The sequence below is a fragment of the Myotis nattereri genome (genome assembly GCF_964212035.1).
Source record: "Myotis nattereri genome assembly, chromosome: 1".
In the NCBI taxonomy this organism is placed as follows: domain Eukaryota; kingdom Metazoa; phylum Chordata; class Mammalia; order Chiroptera; family Vespertilionidae; genus Myotis; species Myotis nattereri.
This window is the reverse complement of record NC_138075.1, coordinates 59165855-59181659: the sequence shown is the minus strand read 5'-3', so window position 1 is coordinate 59181659 and position 15805 is coordinate 59165855. Positions and strand designations below refer to the sequence as shown.

Here is a 15805-nt window from a genome sequence, read left to right as displayed (position 1 = left end):
ATTGAAAGTATCACTGCAATGAACATAGGAATACACATATTCTTTTGAATTAGGGTTTCTTCAGATATAAACCTAGAAATGGAATTTCTGGATCATAAGGCAGTTCCATTTTTAATTTTTTGAGGTAACTCCATACTATTTTCATAGTGGCTGTATCAATCTGCATTCCCATCAACAATGCATAATGGTTCCCTTTCTTCCACATCCTCACAACACTTGTTTGTTCATTTATTGATGACTAGGGGCCCCGTGCATGAAATTCGTGCACTGGGGGAGGGGGGGGGGCGCGCCCCTCAACCCACCCTGCCCCCTCTCACATACTGGGAGCCCTCAGGGGACGTCCTACTGACGGCTTAGGCCCGCTCCCTGATCCCCTTGGGGAGTGGGCATAAGCCGAAGTCTGGCCACCTTTTGTGGGAGGCGACTGGGCTGATCAGGGGAAGGCACCAGCCCCATCACCCCGCTGCTGCAGCCACTGCCAGTCACCACAGCCACCAAGGTGTTTGCAGCAACACGGACTCCAGTCCCTTCACTATGAAAAATAACAACTTTCTTTAGGCATTTTCAAGATGTATCTTTCATAGGATATGACATTTCTTTCTTTATTATTTTTTTTATCCTCACCTGAGGATATGTTTCCATTGATTTTTAGAGAATGTGGAAGAGAAAGGGAAAGACAGAGAGAAACATCAAAGTGAGAGGAACACTTCGGCTGCCTCCTGCATGAGCCCTGACCTGGGCCCTGGCCAGGGAGGAGCCTGCAACCTAGGTACATGCCCTTGGTCAGAATTGAACCCAGACCCTGCAGTCAGCAGGCAGAGGCTCTATCCACTGAGCCAAACTGGCTAGGGCAGGATATGACATTTCTTAGCCCTCCAGCAGGGGACCTCATTTTTTTCGCCAGGAGTGTGGTGGAAAAACCCTAAGTCACCTTCTTGGATTCTTATTACCCAAGTTACTAAGAATATTACCAGTGGCATACAGGGAGCTTAGCCAATGAGCGGTCAGAAAAGGTGTTTCCTCTGTAGTTCACACCAACTGCCTTCTTGGCCACTGCCCAGGCCTAAAGCCTCGGGGCCTGGGCAGGGATCCCCGAGCTCTCTCCCACTGGCCCCTGCCCAGGCCTAAGGCCTCTGGCTGGGGCTTTAGGCCTGGGCAGGGAACCCCCAGCTCCTTCCAATCACAGACTCCATCCCTGCCCAGGCCTAAGGCCTCTGCCTGAGGTGTTAGGCCTGCGTTAGGCCTGGGCAGGGGACCTCCAGCTCCCTCCGATCACCAGCTCCACCCCTGCTCCCACCGATGGCCAGCTCCGCCTCTGCCCAGGCCTAACGCCTCTGGCCAAGGTGTTAGGCCTGGGCAGGGGACCCCCAGCTCCCTCCGATTGTGGGCTCTGCCCCTCGGCTCTGATCACAGGCTCAGGCCCTGCCCAGGAGCCCCCTGGCTCAGGCCCTTCCTAAGCTGCTCAGGGCCTACCTCAGAGTGACCTGGGTGCCCGATGATGTTCCCGGGACCCAGACCACCTACATATGCAAATTAACACCATCTTTGTTGGGTTAATTTGCATACTCTCCTGACTGGCTGGTGAGTGTAGCAGAGGGACGGTCAATTTACATGTTTGTCTATTATTAGGTAAGATAGCCATTCTGACGGCTGTGAGGTGATATCTCATTGTGGCTTTAATTTGCATTTTTCTGATGATTAATAACCATCTTTTCATATGTCTATTAGCCATCTATCTTTCCTCTTTGTGGAGAAATGTCTATTTAGGTCCTTTGCCTATTTTTAAATGAATTATTTGTTTTTTTAGTGTTGAGTTGTTCTGAGTTCTTTATAAATTTTGGATATTGCCCGACCGGCATAGATCAGTAGTTGAGCATCAACCTATGAACCAGGTGGTCACGGTTCGATTCCCGACCTGAATTGCAGGCTCGATCCCCAGTGGGGGGTGGGCAGGAGGCAACTCAATGATTTTCTCTAATCATTGATGTTTCTATCTCTCTCCCTCTCCCTTCTCTGAAATCAATAAAAATATATTAAATTTAAATAAACAAATACATTTTGGATATTAACCTCTTATCGGCTGTATCAGTGGTGAGTAGCTTTTCCTGTTCAGTGGTTTGTCTTTTCATTTTGTTGATGGGTTCCTTTGTCAAACAAAAACCTTTTAGTTTGATATAATCCCTTTTTTTTGTTTCCCTTGCATGAGAAAAAATATTACTCAGAGAAACTAAGATATTATACATTTAGTTATCTGTTTGTTACCTGCATCTCCCCCACCAGAATGTAATCTGCATGAAGGCAAATATTTTGTTTTGTGGAGTGACATATTTCAGCAGCCAGAAGAATACTTAATACACAATAAGGCTCTAAAAACAGTTGTTGATAATGAATTAGATATTTGCAAACTAATTTAAGTAATAATTGCTTTACTTTGGACATTAAAATTAATTGGTCTTTCTAAAACCTAACCTGCAGATATGATAGGGAAGACTTAGAAAGATTATATATATTAAAAATTAATTTTGAAAGCTACTTCTTACTACTGGCTAGGCAATGGATTCCATTCTTGTACCAATTTACCAGTAGCCAGAAAGTGACAGGAATAATAATAATACTTTTCTCTTGCCCTAACCGGTTTGGCTCAGTAGATAGAGCGTTGGCCTGCGGACTAAAGGGTCCCAGGTTCAATTCTGGTCAAGGGCATGTACCTTGGTTGCGGGCACAACCCCGGTGGGGAGTGTGCAGGAGGCAGCTGATCGCTGTGTCTCTCTCATTGATATTTCTAACCCTCTATCCCTCTCCCTTCCCCTCTGTAAAAAATCAATAAAATATATTTAAAAAACAATAATAATACTTTGCTCTACAGTAGGGGTTACTAACCTTTTTTTGTAAAGGGTCAAACAGTAAATGTTTTAGGCTTTGCAAAATACAGCTTTTGTTTTCTGCTAAACTAGAACAAAAGTAGCCATAAATAACACAAAACCAAATGAATGCAGCTATGTTCCAATAAACCTTTATTTACAATAACAAGGAGTGGACTGGATTTGGTACATAGGTCATAGTTTGCCAAACCGTTCTAAAACGTAATATTTTTAAAAAAGACTAAATGAAAACCTAAAACTTTTACAGTTACCATTTATATCTAGAAACTGTAGATTATTTAACAGAAAAACTGAATATATTTATATTCAATGTTGACTATTGTTTCAAATATCTAACTGATATTCTGAAAAAATTATAAACAGACTAAATAAAATTAGTATAATTATCACAGTACCTGTGTTTACTCCTCCAGTTAAAATCCAGGCTCCAGTTGTAACTGCAGCTTTAATAAGACCTTTTCCAAGCAACTGCTTGATTCGTGGGTGAAGCTCAAATTTCTGCATGCCCCCATGTACAGAGATAACAAGTTTGGGTAATTCCATTTGCCATTCTTTAAGCAGAAGTTGCAGAATGACTTCAGTTTTGGTGTCATATGATAGTCTAACATACTAAAAAAGACAAAATAATTGACTTTTTTAAAAAGACAAAATAATTGACTATGTTCATAGGTTTCATAATACAACATTACACAACTTTAGAAAACTTTTATTTTAATTAATTATAAAGTAGATTTCATAGGCTACTTTTAATATATTTACACTTTGAATAAGCAAGAGCAAATGATTTTAAAGTTGGAAAGCCATTTTGTACGAGCTATAGAAGTAGTGGCATTCTAATGTTTAAAATTTAAGATTAAGATATAACTGTGTTACACTTCCTGCTTATATAAATTCATTTACTGTTCATCCAATTTACAAATTTATCCAGTTTTTATTAGCTTGTTTAACTATGAGTATGCAGTGAATGAGAGGTATTAAGGCTAACTACAATGATGGAAAAAAGAAAAAGAAAGAGCCCTAACCGGTTTGGCTCAGTGGATAGCATCAGCCTGCGGACTCAAGGGTCCCAGGTTCGATTCTGGTCAGGGGCGTGTGCCTTGGTTGCGGGCACATCCCAGTGGGCGGTGTGCAGGAGGCAGCTGATAGATATTTCTCTCTCATCGATGTTTCTAACTCTCTCTCCCTTCCTCTCTGTAAAAAATCAATAAAATATATTTAAAAAAGAAAAGAAAAAGAAAGAATGATGAAAATAGAGGCTTCTACAACTCTTGCTATTAAAAAAAGCAAATACTACATTATCTATTTGAAAGTTTTGTCAATGATCAAGTCCATTTACAGAAGGACTGTGGCTATGCAGTAAAGTAACAAAAATATTTTTAATATAAATGATGGTTTCCCTTGATGGAAGTAATTATAGATTTGATCCACAAATTACCGAAAATAATAAATTTTACTCAATATTCTAAAGTGTTCAGGTGGATTTACCAGTTTAATTTTTTTTAAATCATTCTATAGAAAATAAACCATCATTTCCTCTGATTTAGATTTTAAAAATTATATTTCTCTTAGTGACATCACAAAATTTACTTGCTATGACCACTATTCTTCATTCTCTTTGTCTAATGCACCTATATGATTCACCTCATAAGAAATGTGAAACATTCAGATGTTGGAATAAAAAACACTTTTAAACATCTCTAAGAAAGGTTCTTTACAAAACAATATATTGCCCATTCCATTACAAATATCAAACACCAATGAAAAAATATACTGAAGTATCAGAATTCTTCAACACTGATTAAGATTCCAGAGTCCCTTAAGAATGATTTGAAAAATATTTGTTCTATACTAAGTATTTCTGCATTAGTTTAATTTAACTCATTATTATAATTAATACAGTACACACAGTAGTGTTTGGAAAAGAGTCTAAAGCTAATTTTGTTTTAAAGATTATGTTAAGAATAAATGAGGAATTCTACTTCTGGCAATGAACTAGATTGCTCTGGACAATCTCTGCCCCTGGAAACTAGAAAAACTAAAACTAGGTAAGTAACATCTGTTCTGAGGCATCAGAGGGCTATCAACGCGATGAAAACTTGTGGGTTAAGGATCCATGAGAATGGGAAAACTTTTAGAGATGGGAGACCAATTGGCACTATTTTCCCGTCAAGAGAAGGAGGCAGGAAGAACAATGTAAAGAGTAAAATGTTGGTAAATCTAAATGAAAAACAATTATGTTTGGGGGTTTAAAATACACAAAGAAACAAAATTCATGCCATCAAAAAGCACGTAAGCCATAAGGAAAGTAAATGCACTTACAAATGTTCCAAAGGATCTTGCATTGTCAGAAAGTAGTATAGTACTAATTTATAATAGTAACAAGTTAAGAATGTATTCATAGTGTTTATAAAAATACTGTAAGCCCAGCTGGCGTGGCTCAGTGGTTAAACGTCAACCTATCAATCAAGGAGGTCATGGTTTAATTCTCCAGTTGGGGCACATGCCCAGGTTGCGGACTCCATCCCCAGTGGGGGATGTGCAGGAAGTAGCCGATCAGTGATTCTCATCATTGATGTTTCTATCTCTCTTCTCTTCTCCCTTCCTCTATGAAATCAATTAAAAATATATTTTTTTAAAAAGAGAATAGAAAAACAGAAAAAATGTATAAATAACATGCTAATAAGGAAGGAGGAAAAGAATAAAAAAATATGTAATCCAAAGACACAAGGAAACAAAGAAAAAGTGAGACAGTAGACACTACTTTTTAAATTTTTGAAAAGAAACCGTTAAAGAAAGGTTAACAGTAAAATAAAAAAAAAATTAGCTATGCTGATTACTGAAAAAAGCAGGCTTAGTCAACAAAACTGACAAAAAATAAAAGACATTTTATAATGATAAAAAGTTCAAGTCACCAAGGTATAACAATTATATATTTTACTCACTTCTACAAAGAACTTAAAAATATGTAAAAGAATTACTCGGACTGATTTCCTGACATAGCATTATATAAACTGTCAGATAACAAGAATATATCATTTAAATAACAACGTAAATGAAGTAAAGAAACCAAATATGTGACATACTTTAGCTCTGTAGGAATGAGAACCCCCTTGAAAATTAATGACTCCATAAGCATCCGTTGGGCTCTGTTCCGTATGCTTTTCCACAGACCATTCTTCTAATGCCTGATTAAAATGGTCATCCAATTTCACATCTGAGTATTTCATGGCAAGACTTGCAGTAAAACAAGCATGTTGCTTGACCAAGCGACCACAAAAACACCTAAAAAAAACAATAAAATTAAAGACTTTAAAAAAAAATTAGGCAATGAAAAACTGAATTAAGATGAATGAATTAAAGAGCGATACAAAAATAACTTGAGCTTTTGACTTTAATATAGCTAATACCAGTATTTTCACTATAGCACTGAAATAGTACAAATACATTAGTATATAATGATATATTCATCTAAATTCAGTGTGAGCTTCTACAAAATACAGTATAGTTATATAATAGGAATAGTATTCAAACACAGAAAGAAATGAACCACTAATAGACACAATAATATGATGTATCTCAAAATCATCATGCTGAATGAAAAAAGCTGGATGCCACCAAAGAGTGCATATTTATATGATACCATGTATACAGAATTCAAGAAAATACAAATTAATTTATATACCCAAGGATATGTTAAGAACTGCTACACAGCAGGCTATATAATTTCTGAAGTTCACAAAACACAGGCAATAGTTTGTGTTTCTATCAGAAAGAATCAAGAGATCTCATAATACGGGAGGTCTATAATACAATAGGGTCCTCAGGAGAGTGATGCCTATTAGAAAGGCTAACTAAGACCAAGACCACATATGCCCTTGACAGAGTTTAAGAGCAAGACTTCAAGGACCAAACTGATCCAAAGTTACTTAACTGCATGCTAAAATAAGTCCAAAGCTAGTGGAATACAACAAAATCCAACACCCAAAACATAAAATTCACAGTGTGCAGCAACCATCAGAAAATACAAGGCAATCAAAAAAGCAGGAAAAAATAAGTGAAAAAATATCACTAATGAAGACCCAGAAATTGTACAGAGGTAATGAAATTAGCAAAAAAGGACACTAAAACAGCTATTATAAATAAGTTCAAACTATTAAGAATATGTTTAGAAAAATTAGAGGAAAACATTAACAGGATGAGGGAGGAACTAGAAAGGTTTTCTTTTTAAAACTAGAGATCTTGTGCACAAATTCATGCACCAGTGGGGTCTCTCGGCCTAGCCTGTGGAATCAGGTTGAAACCAGCTCTCCAACTTCCCCCAAGGGGTCCCGGATTGCAAGAGGGCACAGGCCAGGCTGAGAGACCCCACCGGTGCACAATCGAGGCCGGGGAGGAACACGGGAGGTTGGCCAGCTGGGGAAGGACCACGGGAGGGCAATAGGGCATTTCCAGCCCATCTTGCTCAGTCCCAATTGGCCAGACACCAGCAGCAAGCTAACCTATCGGTCGGAGCATCTGCCCCCTGGAGGTCAGTGCACACCATAGTGACCGGTCATCTATCTGCCCCCTGGTGGTCAGTGCATGTCATAGCGAGTGGTTGAGCAGCCTTAGCATGTCATTAGCATGTTATGCTTTGATTGGTTGAATGAACAACCAGATGAACAGACACTTAGCATATTAGGCTTTTATTATATAGGACTAGAGGCCTGGTGCACAAAAATTTGTGCACTCTGGGGGGGGGGTCCCCCTCAGCCCGGCCTGTGCCCTCTCACAGTCTGGGACCCCTCGGGGGTGACCATCTGCTGGCTGAGGCCTGCTCCCCAGGGGAATTGGGCCTAAGCTGGCAATCAGACACCCCTCTGGCAGCCTGGCAGCCATCGGGGGATGTCCACTTGCCAGCGGGGAGCAGACCTAACCTGCAGTCGGACATCCTTAGCGCTGCTGAGGAGGCAGGAGAGGCTCCCACCACCACCACTGTACTGGCAGCCATCAGCCTGGCTTGTGGCTGAGCAGAGCTCCTCCATGTGGGAGCTCACTGACCACCAGAGGGCAGCTCCTGCATTGAGGGTAGAGTCTACCCCCTGGTGGTCAGTGTGTATCATAGTGACCAGTCATTCCCAGTCGTTCTGCTGTTAGGGTCAATTTGCATATTACCCTTTTACTATATAGGATAGAGGCCTGGTGCATGGGTGGGGGCCGGCTGGTTTGCCCTGAAGGGTGTCCCGGATCAGGATGGGGTCCCACCTGGGTGCCTGGCCAGCCTGGGTGAGGGGCTGATGGCTGTTTTCAGGCTGCCTGCACCCCCTTTAGGGTGGGGGTCCCCACTGGGGTGCCTGGCCAGCCTGGATGAGGGGCTGAGGGCTGCACGAGGGGGGCGTGAGGGGGGCGGAGAAGGGTCCCTCAGCCCAGCCTGCATCCTCTCCAATCTGGGACCCCTCAGGGGATGTCCAACTGCCGATTTAGGCCTGATCGACATCCCTCTTGCAATCCAGGACCACTGGCTCCTAACCGCTCACCTGCCTGCCTGCCTGATCACCCCTAACCACTCTGCCTGCCTGCCTGATTGGCCCTAACTGTTCCAATGCTGGCCTGATCGGCCCTAACAGCTCCCCTGCCGGTCTGATGGCACTAACCACCTCTGCCTGCCTATCTGATCACCCCTAACTGCTCTCCCCTACCAGCCTGTTCGCCCTAACTGCTCTCCTCTGCTGGCCTGATCGCCCCCTAACTGCTCCCCTGCTGGCCTGATTGCCCCCTAACTGCTCCCCTGCCGGCCTGATAGCCCCTAACTGCCTCTGCCTCGGTCCCCGCCACCATGGCTTTGTCCAGAAGACAACTGGTCTATCCGGTCTAATTAGCATATTACCCTTTTATTAGTATAGATACCCCAACTAGGATAGCTAAAAAATATCTGAAATGAAAATGTCATAGGGTTGGATTTATAACATATTAGACACTACAAAAAACAACAGTAAACTTGAAGACAGCAATCGAATCTATCCAAAATGAAACACTGAGAAAATACTGGGGGAACAAAAGGAGTAATATTAGTGACCTGTGGAATAATTTACAAGCCAAAACTTACTGTTACATCTTTAAAATACTAAAAGGAAAAAACCTCTATCAAATTAGAATCCTAAGAATAAATTTAACCAGGAGATAAAAGACCTGTACTCAGAAAATAAGACAATGAGGAAAGAAATCAAAGAAGATACTAATAAATGGAAGCATATAGCATAAACATGGATAAGAAGAACCAATATCATTAAAATGTCCACACAACCCAAAGCAATCTATAGATTCAATGCAATTTCTATGAAATTACCAATAACATGTTTCACAGAAGTAGAACAAATAATCCAAAAATTTATAAGGAACCATAAAAGACCCTGAATAGTCACAGCAATCTTGAGGGGAAAAACAAAGTTGGAGTTATCAGGCCACCTGATATCAAACTATACTATAAATCTATAGTATTCAAAACAGCATGACACTGGCATAAAAAGACATACATTAATGGGACAGCAAAGAAAGCCCAGAAATAAACCCACACCTATTTGGTCAATTAATATTTGACAAAGAAGGAAAGAACATACAATGGGGTAAAGACAGTCCATACAATAAATGGTGTTGGCTAGGGAGTTTAAATGCCATCCTTCTGGGAAATGGGTATTTATGGTAGGTGAACTTTTTGCTTAAAATTCTGAAATTATATAATCAACACCAAATTAGCAGAAAAAATAAATTAGCTATTAGTATTAAACACTAAAATCAATATGCCACCATCTATATTAACTCTGTATCTTTATATCGATGATAAAATATACAAAAATTCCCAGGTTTAATATTTTCAAAGGAAATATCTGTATGTACTTTCTTTCTCAAAAAATTTGATAGTCTTTTCATATTGATTATTGTGTGCACAGAATGAAAGGTATTTACTACACATCTGATATTCTATTATTTACACAAGTAGTTATGTTATAGCAAATAAATAAAGATCAGAATGTAACAAAAATATAAAAATTACCCTTTACAAGTGACTTAATGCAACAATGGCTTATTAAATAATATTGTGATATTGTTAAACTATTACTGCCTAAAATAATAAATAAGTGGTGTTAGGAAAATTGGAAAGATACATGCAAATAATGAAGTGGAAATTCTAGAATTAAAAAATATAATGTATGAAAATTTTTTTAAAAAAATATTCCATGAAATAAAAAGTTCACTGGATGGGCAAAACAACATTTTGAAAATTGGGAATATGAGATTTAGTGAACCTAAAGAAAGATCAATATAAATTTAATAAATGTAAAAAAGTTTTGATTTTAAAAAATGGCACCAGTCATCTGTGGAAAACATCAAGCAATCTAACATAGGTATAACTATAGTCCCAAAATGAAGAGAGAAAACAGAATGAGACAGAAAAATATTTTAAGAAACAATGGCTGAAAACTTCCCAATTTGGTGGAAAATATGAACTTTCAAATATTGACACAAGCAAAGTATAAAGAACCACTCTCAGGCACACTGCAGAACTGGCTCTGAAAACCAAAAGTACAGAAGAAAAAAAACACACAACACTTTAAAGTAGCTGAAGGAAAAAAAAGACCCATTACATACAGAAGAACAGCTAAATTAATAATAGCTAACTTTTCACCACTAACAAGAGCCAGAATATAGTATAATACCTTTAAAGTGCCAGAATGACAGAACTGTCCACTCAGAATTCAGTATCTAGTGAAAATGTCCTTTAAGTCTGAGAGTAAAATTAACATTTTCTGATAAACCAAGCCGAAAAAATTCATCTCCAATATATCTACATTATACCAAAGGCTAAAGGAAATTCTTTAGCTTGAATGGAAAAACACTAGATATAATTTCCAATCTAGAGGAACAAATGAATAAGACCAGAAATGGTAAATCTCAGTATATCTAAAATGAACTCATTCTATGCACATTTGTTCCTAACCTACCAACCAGAGACCTATTTGTCATCCTCTTATGTTCTTTTTTTTTTTTTTTTTTTTTTTAAATATATATTTTATTGATTTTTCACAGAGAGGAAGAGAGAGAGACAGAGAGTTAGAAACATCGATGAGAGAGAAACATCGATCAGCTGCCTCCTGCACATCTCCCACTGGGGATGTGCCCGCAACCCAGGTACATGCCCTTGACCGGAACCGAACCCGGGACCCTTCAGTCCGCAGGCCGACGCTCTATCCACTGAGCCAAACCGGTTTTGGCCTCTTATGTTCTTTCATCAGATCTTAATGAGCATACTATTTACTTAGTTGCCTAAATAAGAAATTTAGGAACCATCTCAAATCCTCCTTTCTCCACCCATCCACTAAATCATATTGAGTTTATCTCATTTATCCTTTCAAATATGTCTTTCTCTTCATCATCATAGCTACTATCTTAATTCAGCCTCTATTTTGGAATTGCCAGAATTACTCCAAAGCTTTCCAAACTATTTTTTTCTCCCAACTCAATCTCCACTGCATTGAAAGAAAAAAAGAAATGAAAAAGAAAGAAAAAAAGAGAAAAAGAAGATTGTTACTTCCCTATACAATATCCTTTTAACATGAAATCAGAACGACGTGGCATTTACACAAAGAGCTTAAATGATTTGGTCCCTACTCATTTTTCCAGACTCAGATCTCTCCAACATCCATCTTACATTCTCAAGTTTTGTGACAGAACCATAATCTCTTCCACTGTCAAGTATTCCCACATCCTGTTCTCTCTGCCTAAAATCACTTCCCATCCATCTTTACACAACTAATTCACAATTAACTTTAGAACTCTGCTCAGGTAGCTTCACTTGAGTTTCAAGCAACCTTACCTGATCTTTCACCTCCCACGTCTGAGTAAAGTAACTCTCAAATATATAGCCTATTAGTTTTATCCCACTGTTTTCTGATGTTTCTAATAGATTAGTTTTATTTTTTAAAATGTGTGCAATAGAGTTATGTTATTAAACTTACCTGACAAGTTGCTGACAAATTTGACATCCTGGAAGGCATCTATAAACAAGGTAAATTTATTACTTAAAGGGGAAAAGTTTTTATAGTTTAAACTAACCTATATAAAATCTATATAGAAGTATAAAACAAAGAAAAATTATATGGTTTATTTTTCAGTTGATATCATAGGTCATTTTTATACTTTATTTACACATTCAAGTAACTACTTTTTTAAGCTCACATGGTTTTCATATTTTTAAATACAAGTAGGTATAACATAAAATCCAGAAACTATAGGAGAAAAAAATGATAGATTTAATTATGTAAAAATACAACATTTCTACATGACAAAAATGTGCCACTAATAGTCTGAAAACAAATTGAGAAAAATATTTGCAGACCAAAAGGTTAGTTTCCCTAATACATAGAGCTTCATCAAATCAATATAAAAAAAGGAAAATATATGAACATATAATTCACACTAAAAACATACATATGAAAAGACATTTGATTAGAAAAAAATATTTTTAAAAACCTTTTAGATAATATTTTCATGAGAATACAGAATATAGTAGTAATATCTCCTGGGGGGTGTATACTAGTAAACTGATATAATCTCTACGAAGGGCAAGTTGCCAGTACTCATCAAAATAAAAAATGTAGACTTGTTCTCAAAATCTAATTCCAGTACTAAAAGTATACGCTAAAAAATATCTGTAACACATGTAAAATGATTAATGGACAAGGTTTATTTATCACAGCTTTTTTCGCCTAACAGCAAAAAGAAAAACAGAGCAGCTAAAATGTCCATCAATTCAGGACTACTAAAACAAATTATGATACAGACATATAATTTAAAAGGATGGAACAAATTAGAACAAAGTGGTTATCATCAAGATAAACACAATGAACTAAACAGTATGTATTTAAAGTAGAGAGGGAGAAGTAGAGAAATATCTACGTGGACATGCAAATACGGTATTTCTGGAAGGTATTCCAAGAAACAGGCAATAATGGTTTCCTTAAAGAAGGGGAACCTAAAGGAGGCTTTCACTTACTAGTGTAACTTTTGGTACTTTTGTAAATCCATTTGTTAACCTATTCATATAAAATTAATTTTAAGCCCAACCAGCATGGCTCAGTGATTGAGCATCGACCTATGAACCAGGAGGTCACAGTTCAATTACTGGTCAGGGCATATGCTCAGGTTGAGGGCTCCATCCCCAGTGTAGAGTGTGCAGGAGGCAAGGCAACCGATCAACGATTCTCTCTCATCTTGATGTTTCTCTCTCTCCCTCTCCCTTCCTCTCTGAAATCAACAAAAATATATATTAAAAATTTAATTTTAAAATCAATTAGTGTAAAAAGAAATGACCAGTTGTGTTTATAAATTATGTCTTCTGTGAATTGATACAGCCCAGGATACTTACTTAATAACAGCTTGAGATTCCTTTAACATCTAATGAGTACTTTTATTATGAAAATGAAAATGATATTAACAATATTATAGGAAATAAATTAAGGATAATACAATCTATTTTTTAAATAAAGCAATATCATAATTTTCTCTCAATGAAAGAATAATAGTGTTTTATTTCAGAACTGGCATACTGAACTATGGATATCTAAACCCCATCTCTATGAATTGTTATGGCTTTTAATATGTAAATTAGCAATACAATTTACATCTAAATTCCTAGAAGAGTCCAGAAGAAACAAAGGTGTTCTTACCTGTGAGGGTCTTTGGAACTTGGTATAATATATACACATTCCCTCTTGGTCAAAGTGCTTTCTATCCAGGATTTCTGGGACTAAAACAAAAAGTTTTAAAAGATGGTTTATAAATTAACCCAATAATATTATAAGGAAAGAATGTAATTACAAATACATGAAAAGAAATAGTTCCATACTATTTGTTTTTCAGTTTGCTAAATATTTATTACAAACTACATACTTCCTGATGACAGCACATCTAAATTAGAATCAAGTCCAGTGTGATTTACATTACTAAAAGAATCCATAATACCATAAGCCACACTTGGCACCAGCATCTTAGAAAAACAGATGGGGGGGGGGGGGGTGTCACAGGTTGCTAACAAAGAAGTCCTGGGATCAACCATGCAGCAGAGAGCTCAAGTACAAGGTGACAAGATACACACTGAGAAGATACAGGATCTGCCTTACCTCATGCCCTTCAAAAGCCAATATTCCTCAATACAACCTCATAGACATAGCTTCCAAGGCCCCCACAGGGGATATGCCCAATTACAGGAGCCACCACATACACAGGAAAACTCAAAGCTATGACTTCCCTATTACTAGATATTTAGTTTCACAACCCACATATAATTTACCCACGTCATAAAAAGTGTTGCCTAAAAACATAGTTGAGTACTGCCAGGTGGCTCAGCTGATTGGAGCATCATCCCATACACCAAAAGATTGTGGGTTCAATTTCCAGTCAGGGAACATATCTAGGTTGTGAGTTCAATCCCCAACTGGAGCACATACTGGAGGCAACTGATCAGTATTTCTCCCTCACAGCAATCGATCTCTCTCCTCTCCCTTCCTTTCTCTCTAAAATCAATATAAACATATCTCAGGTAAAGATTAAGAAACACAGCTGAGCCCTAGCTGGTTTGGCTCAGTGGATAGAGCGTCGGCCTGCGGACCAAGGGGTCCTGGGTTGGATTCCGGTCAAGGGCACATGCTCAGGGTTGTGAGCTCGATCCCCGGTGGGCGGCGTGCAGGAGGCAGCCAATCAATGATTCTCTCTCATCATTGATATTTCTCTCTCTCTTTCCCTCTCTGAAATCAATAGAAATACATTTAAAAAATTAAAAAATAATAAAAAAAGAAACATAGCTGAGCCCTGGATGGGTGTTGGTTGGAGCATTGTGTGGACACACCAAGGTTTCAGGTTCCATCGCCAGTCAGGGCACATACAAGAAGCAACCAATGGATGCATAAGTAGGTGGAACAAATCAATGTTTCCTGCTCTCACTGTCGTTCTCTCTCCCCTCCATTCCTCCTTCTCTCCCTCTGTCTCCAAAATCAATAAATAAAAATGTTTAAAAAAGATATAGTTAGCATTGTATCTCTTGTAAACCTTTGTCCAAAGTGCATATAACAAGAGATAACTTTAATTAGCAGATACAGCTATTTGCCAGGCACTGTTCTAAATATTTTACATGCACCAACTTATTCTATATTCACAATAATCTTATAAGTTGGGTACAATTAGTATTCCCACATTACAGATGCAAAGACTTAGTAGTTAGATGTGTAAGTTAGGGAATTGCCCAAAGTCACAAAGCTAATAGTTTGCCCTGGCTCCAAAGCCTTTACTGACATTTTAAGAGAAATTTAGATATGCATTTCAAAATCACTTCATAAGCTTTAAATAAGTCACCTTTCTTACATTTTTTATAAAATCTATAAGTACAAATAGAATAATGATTTCCAAAAGAGAAATTTTTATGTGATCATTCTGTATAAAAATATTCTGAATTTGGCCCTGACTGGCTTGGCTCAGTAGACAGAGCGTCGTCGGCCTGCAGACTGAGCGGTCCCTTGATTCCGGTCAAGGGCATGTACCTTGGTTGCAGGCACATCCCCAGTAGGGAGTGTGCTGGAGGCAACTGGTCGATGCTTCTCTCTCTCATCGATGTTTCTAACTCTCCATCCCTCTCCCTTCCTCTCTGTAAAAAATCAATAAAATATATTTTTTTAAAAAATGTTTTGAATTTGACTCTAGCTGGTTTGGCTCAGTGGATAGAGCACTGGACTGTGGCCTGGAAGGTCCCAGGTTCGATTTCCGTCAAGGGCACATGCTTGGGTTGTGGGCTTGATCCCCAGTAGGGGGTATGCAGGAGGTAGCCAATCAATGATACTCTCTCATCATTGATGTTTCTCTCTCTCTCTCCCTCTCCCTTCCTCTCTGAAATCAAT

At 38.3% G+C, this 15805-nt stretch overlaps 1 protein-coding gene across 1 annotated transcript in view; it reads right to left on the bottom strand.

Moving 5' to 3' along the window:
• TRPM7 (transient receptor potential cation channel subfamily M member 7) overlaps positions 1-15805 on the bottom strand; it is a 120537-nt gene that overhangs the window by 88410 nt on the left and 16322 nt on the right. Inside the window, exons 2-5 of the mRNA XM_081109032.1 lie at positions 13586-13665; positions 11876-11914; positions 5966-6164; positions 3278-3491 (exon numbers count right to left, since the gene is read on the bottom strand). Of these exons, the coding sequence (XP_080965158.1) occupies positions 3278-3491; positions 5966-6164; positions 11876-11914; positions 13586-13665 (532 nt within the window). The remainder of the gene's footprint in view (positions 1-3277; positions 3492-5965; positions 6165-11875; positions 11915-13585; positions 13666-15805) is intronic.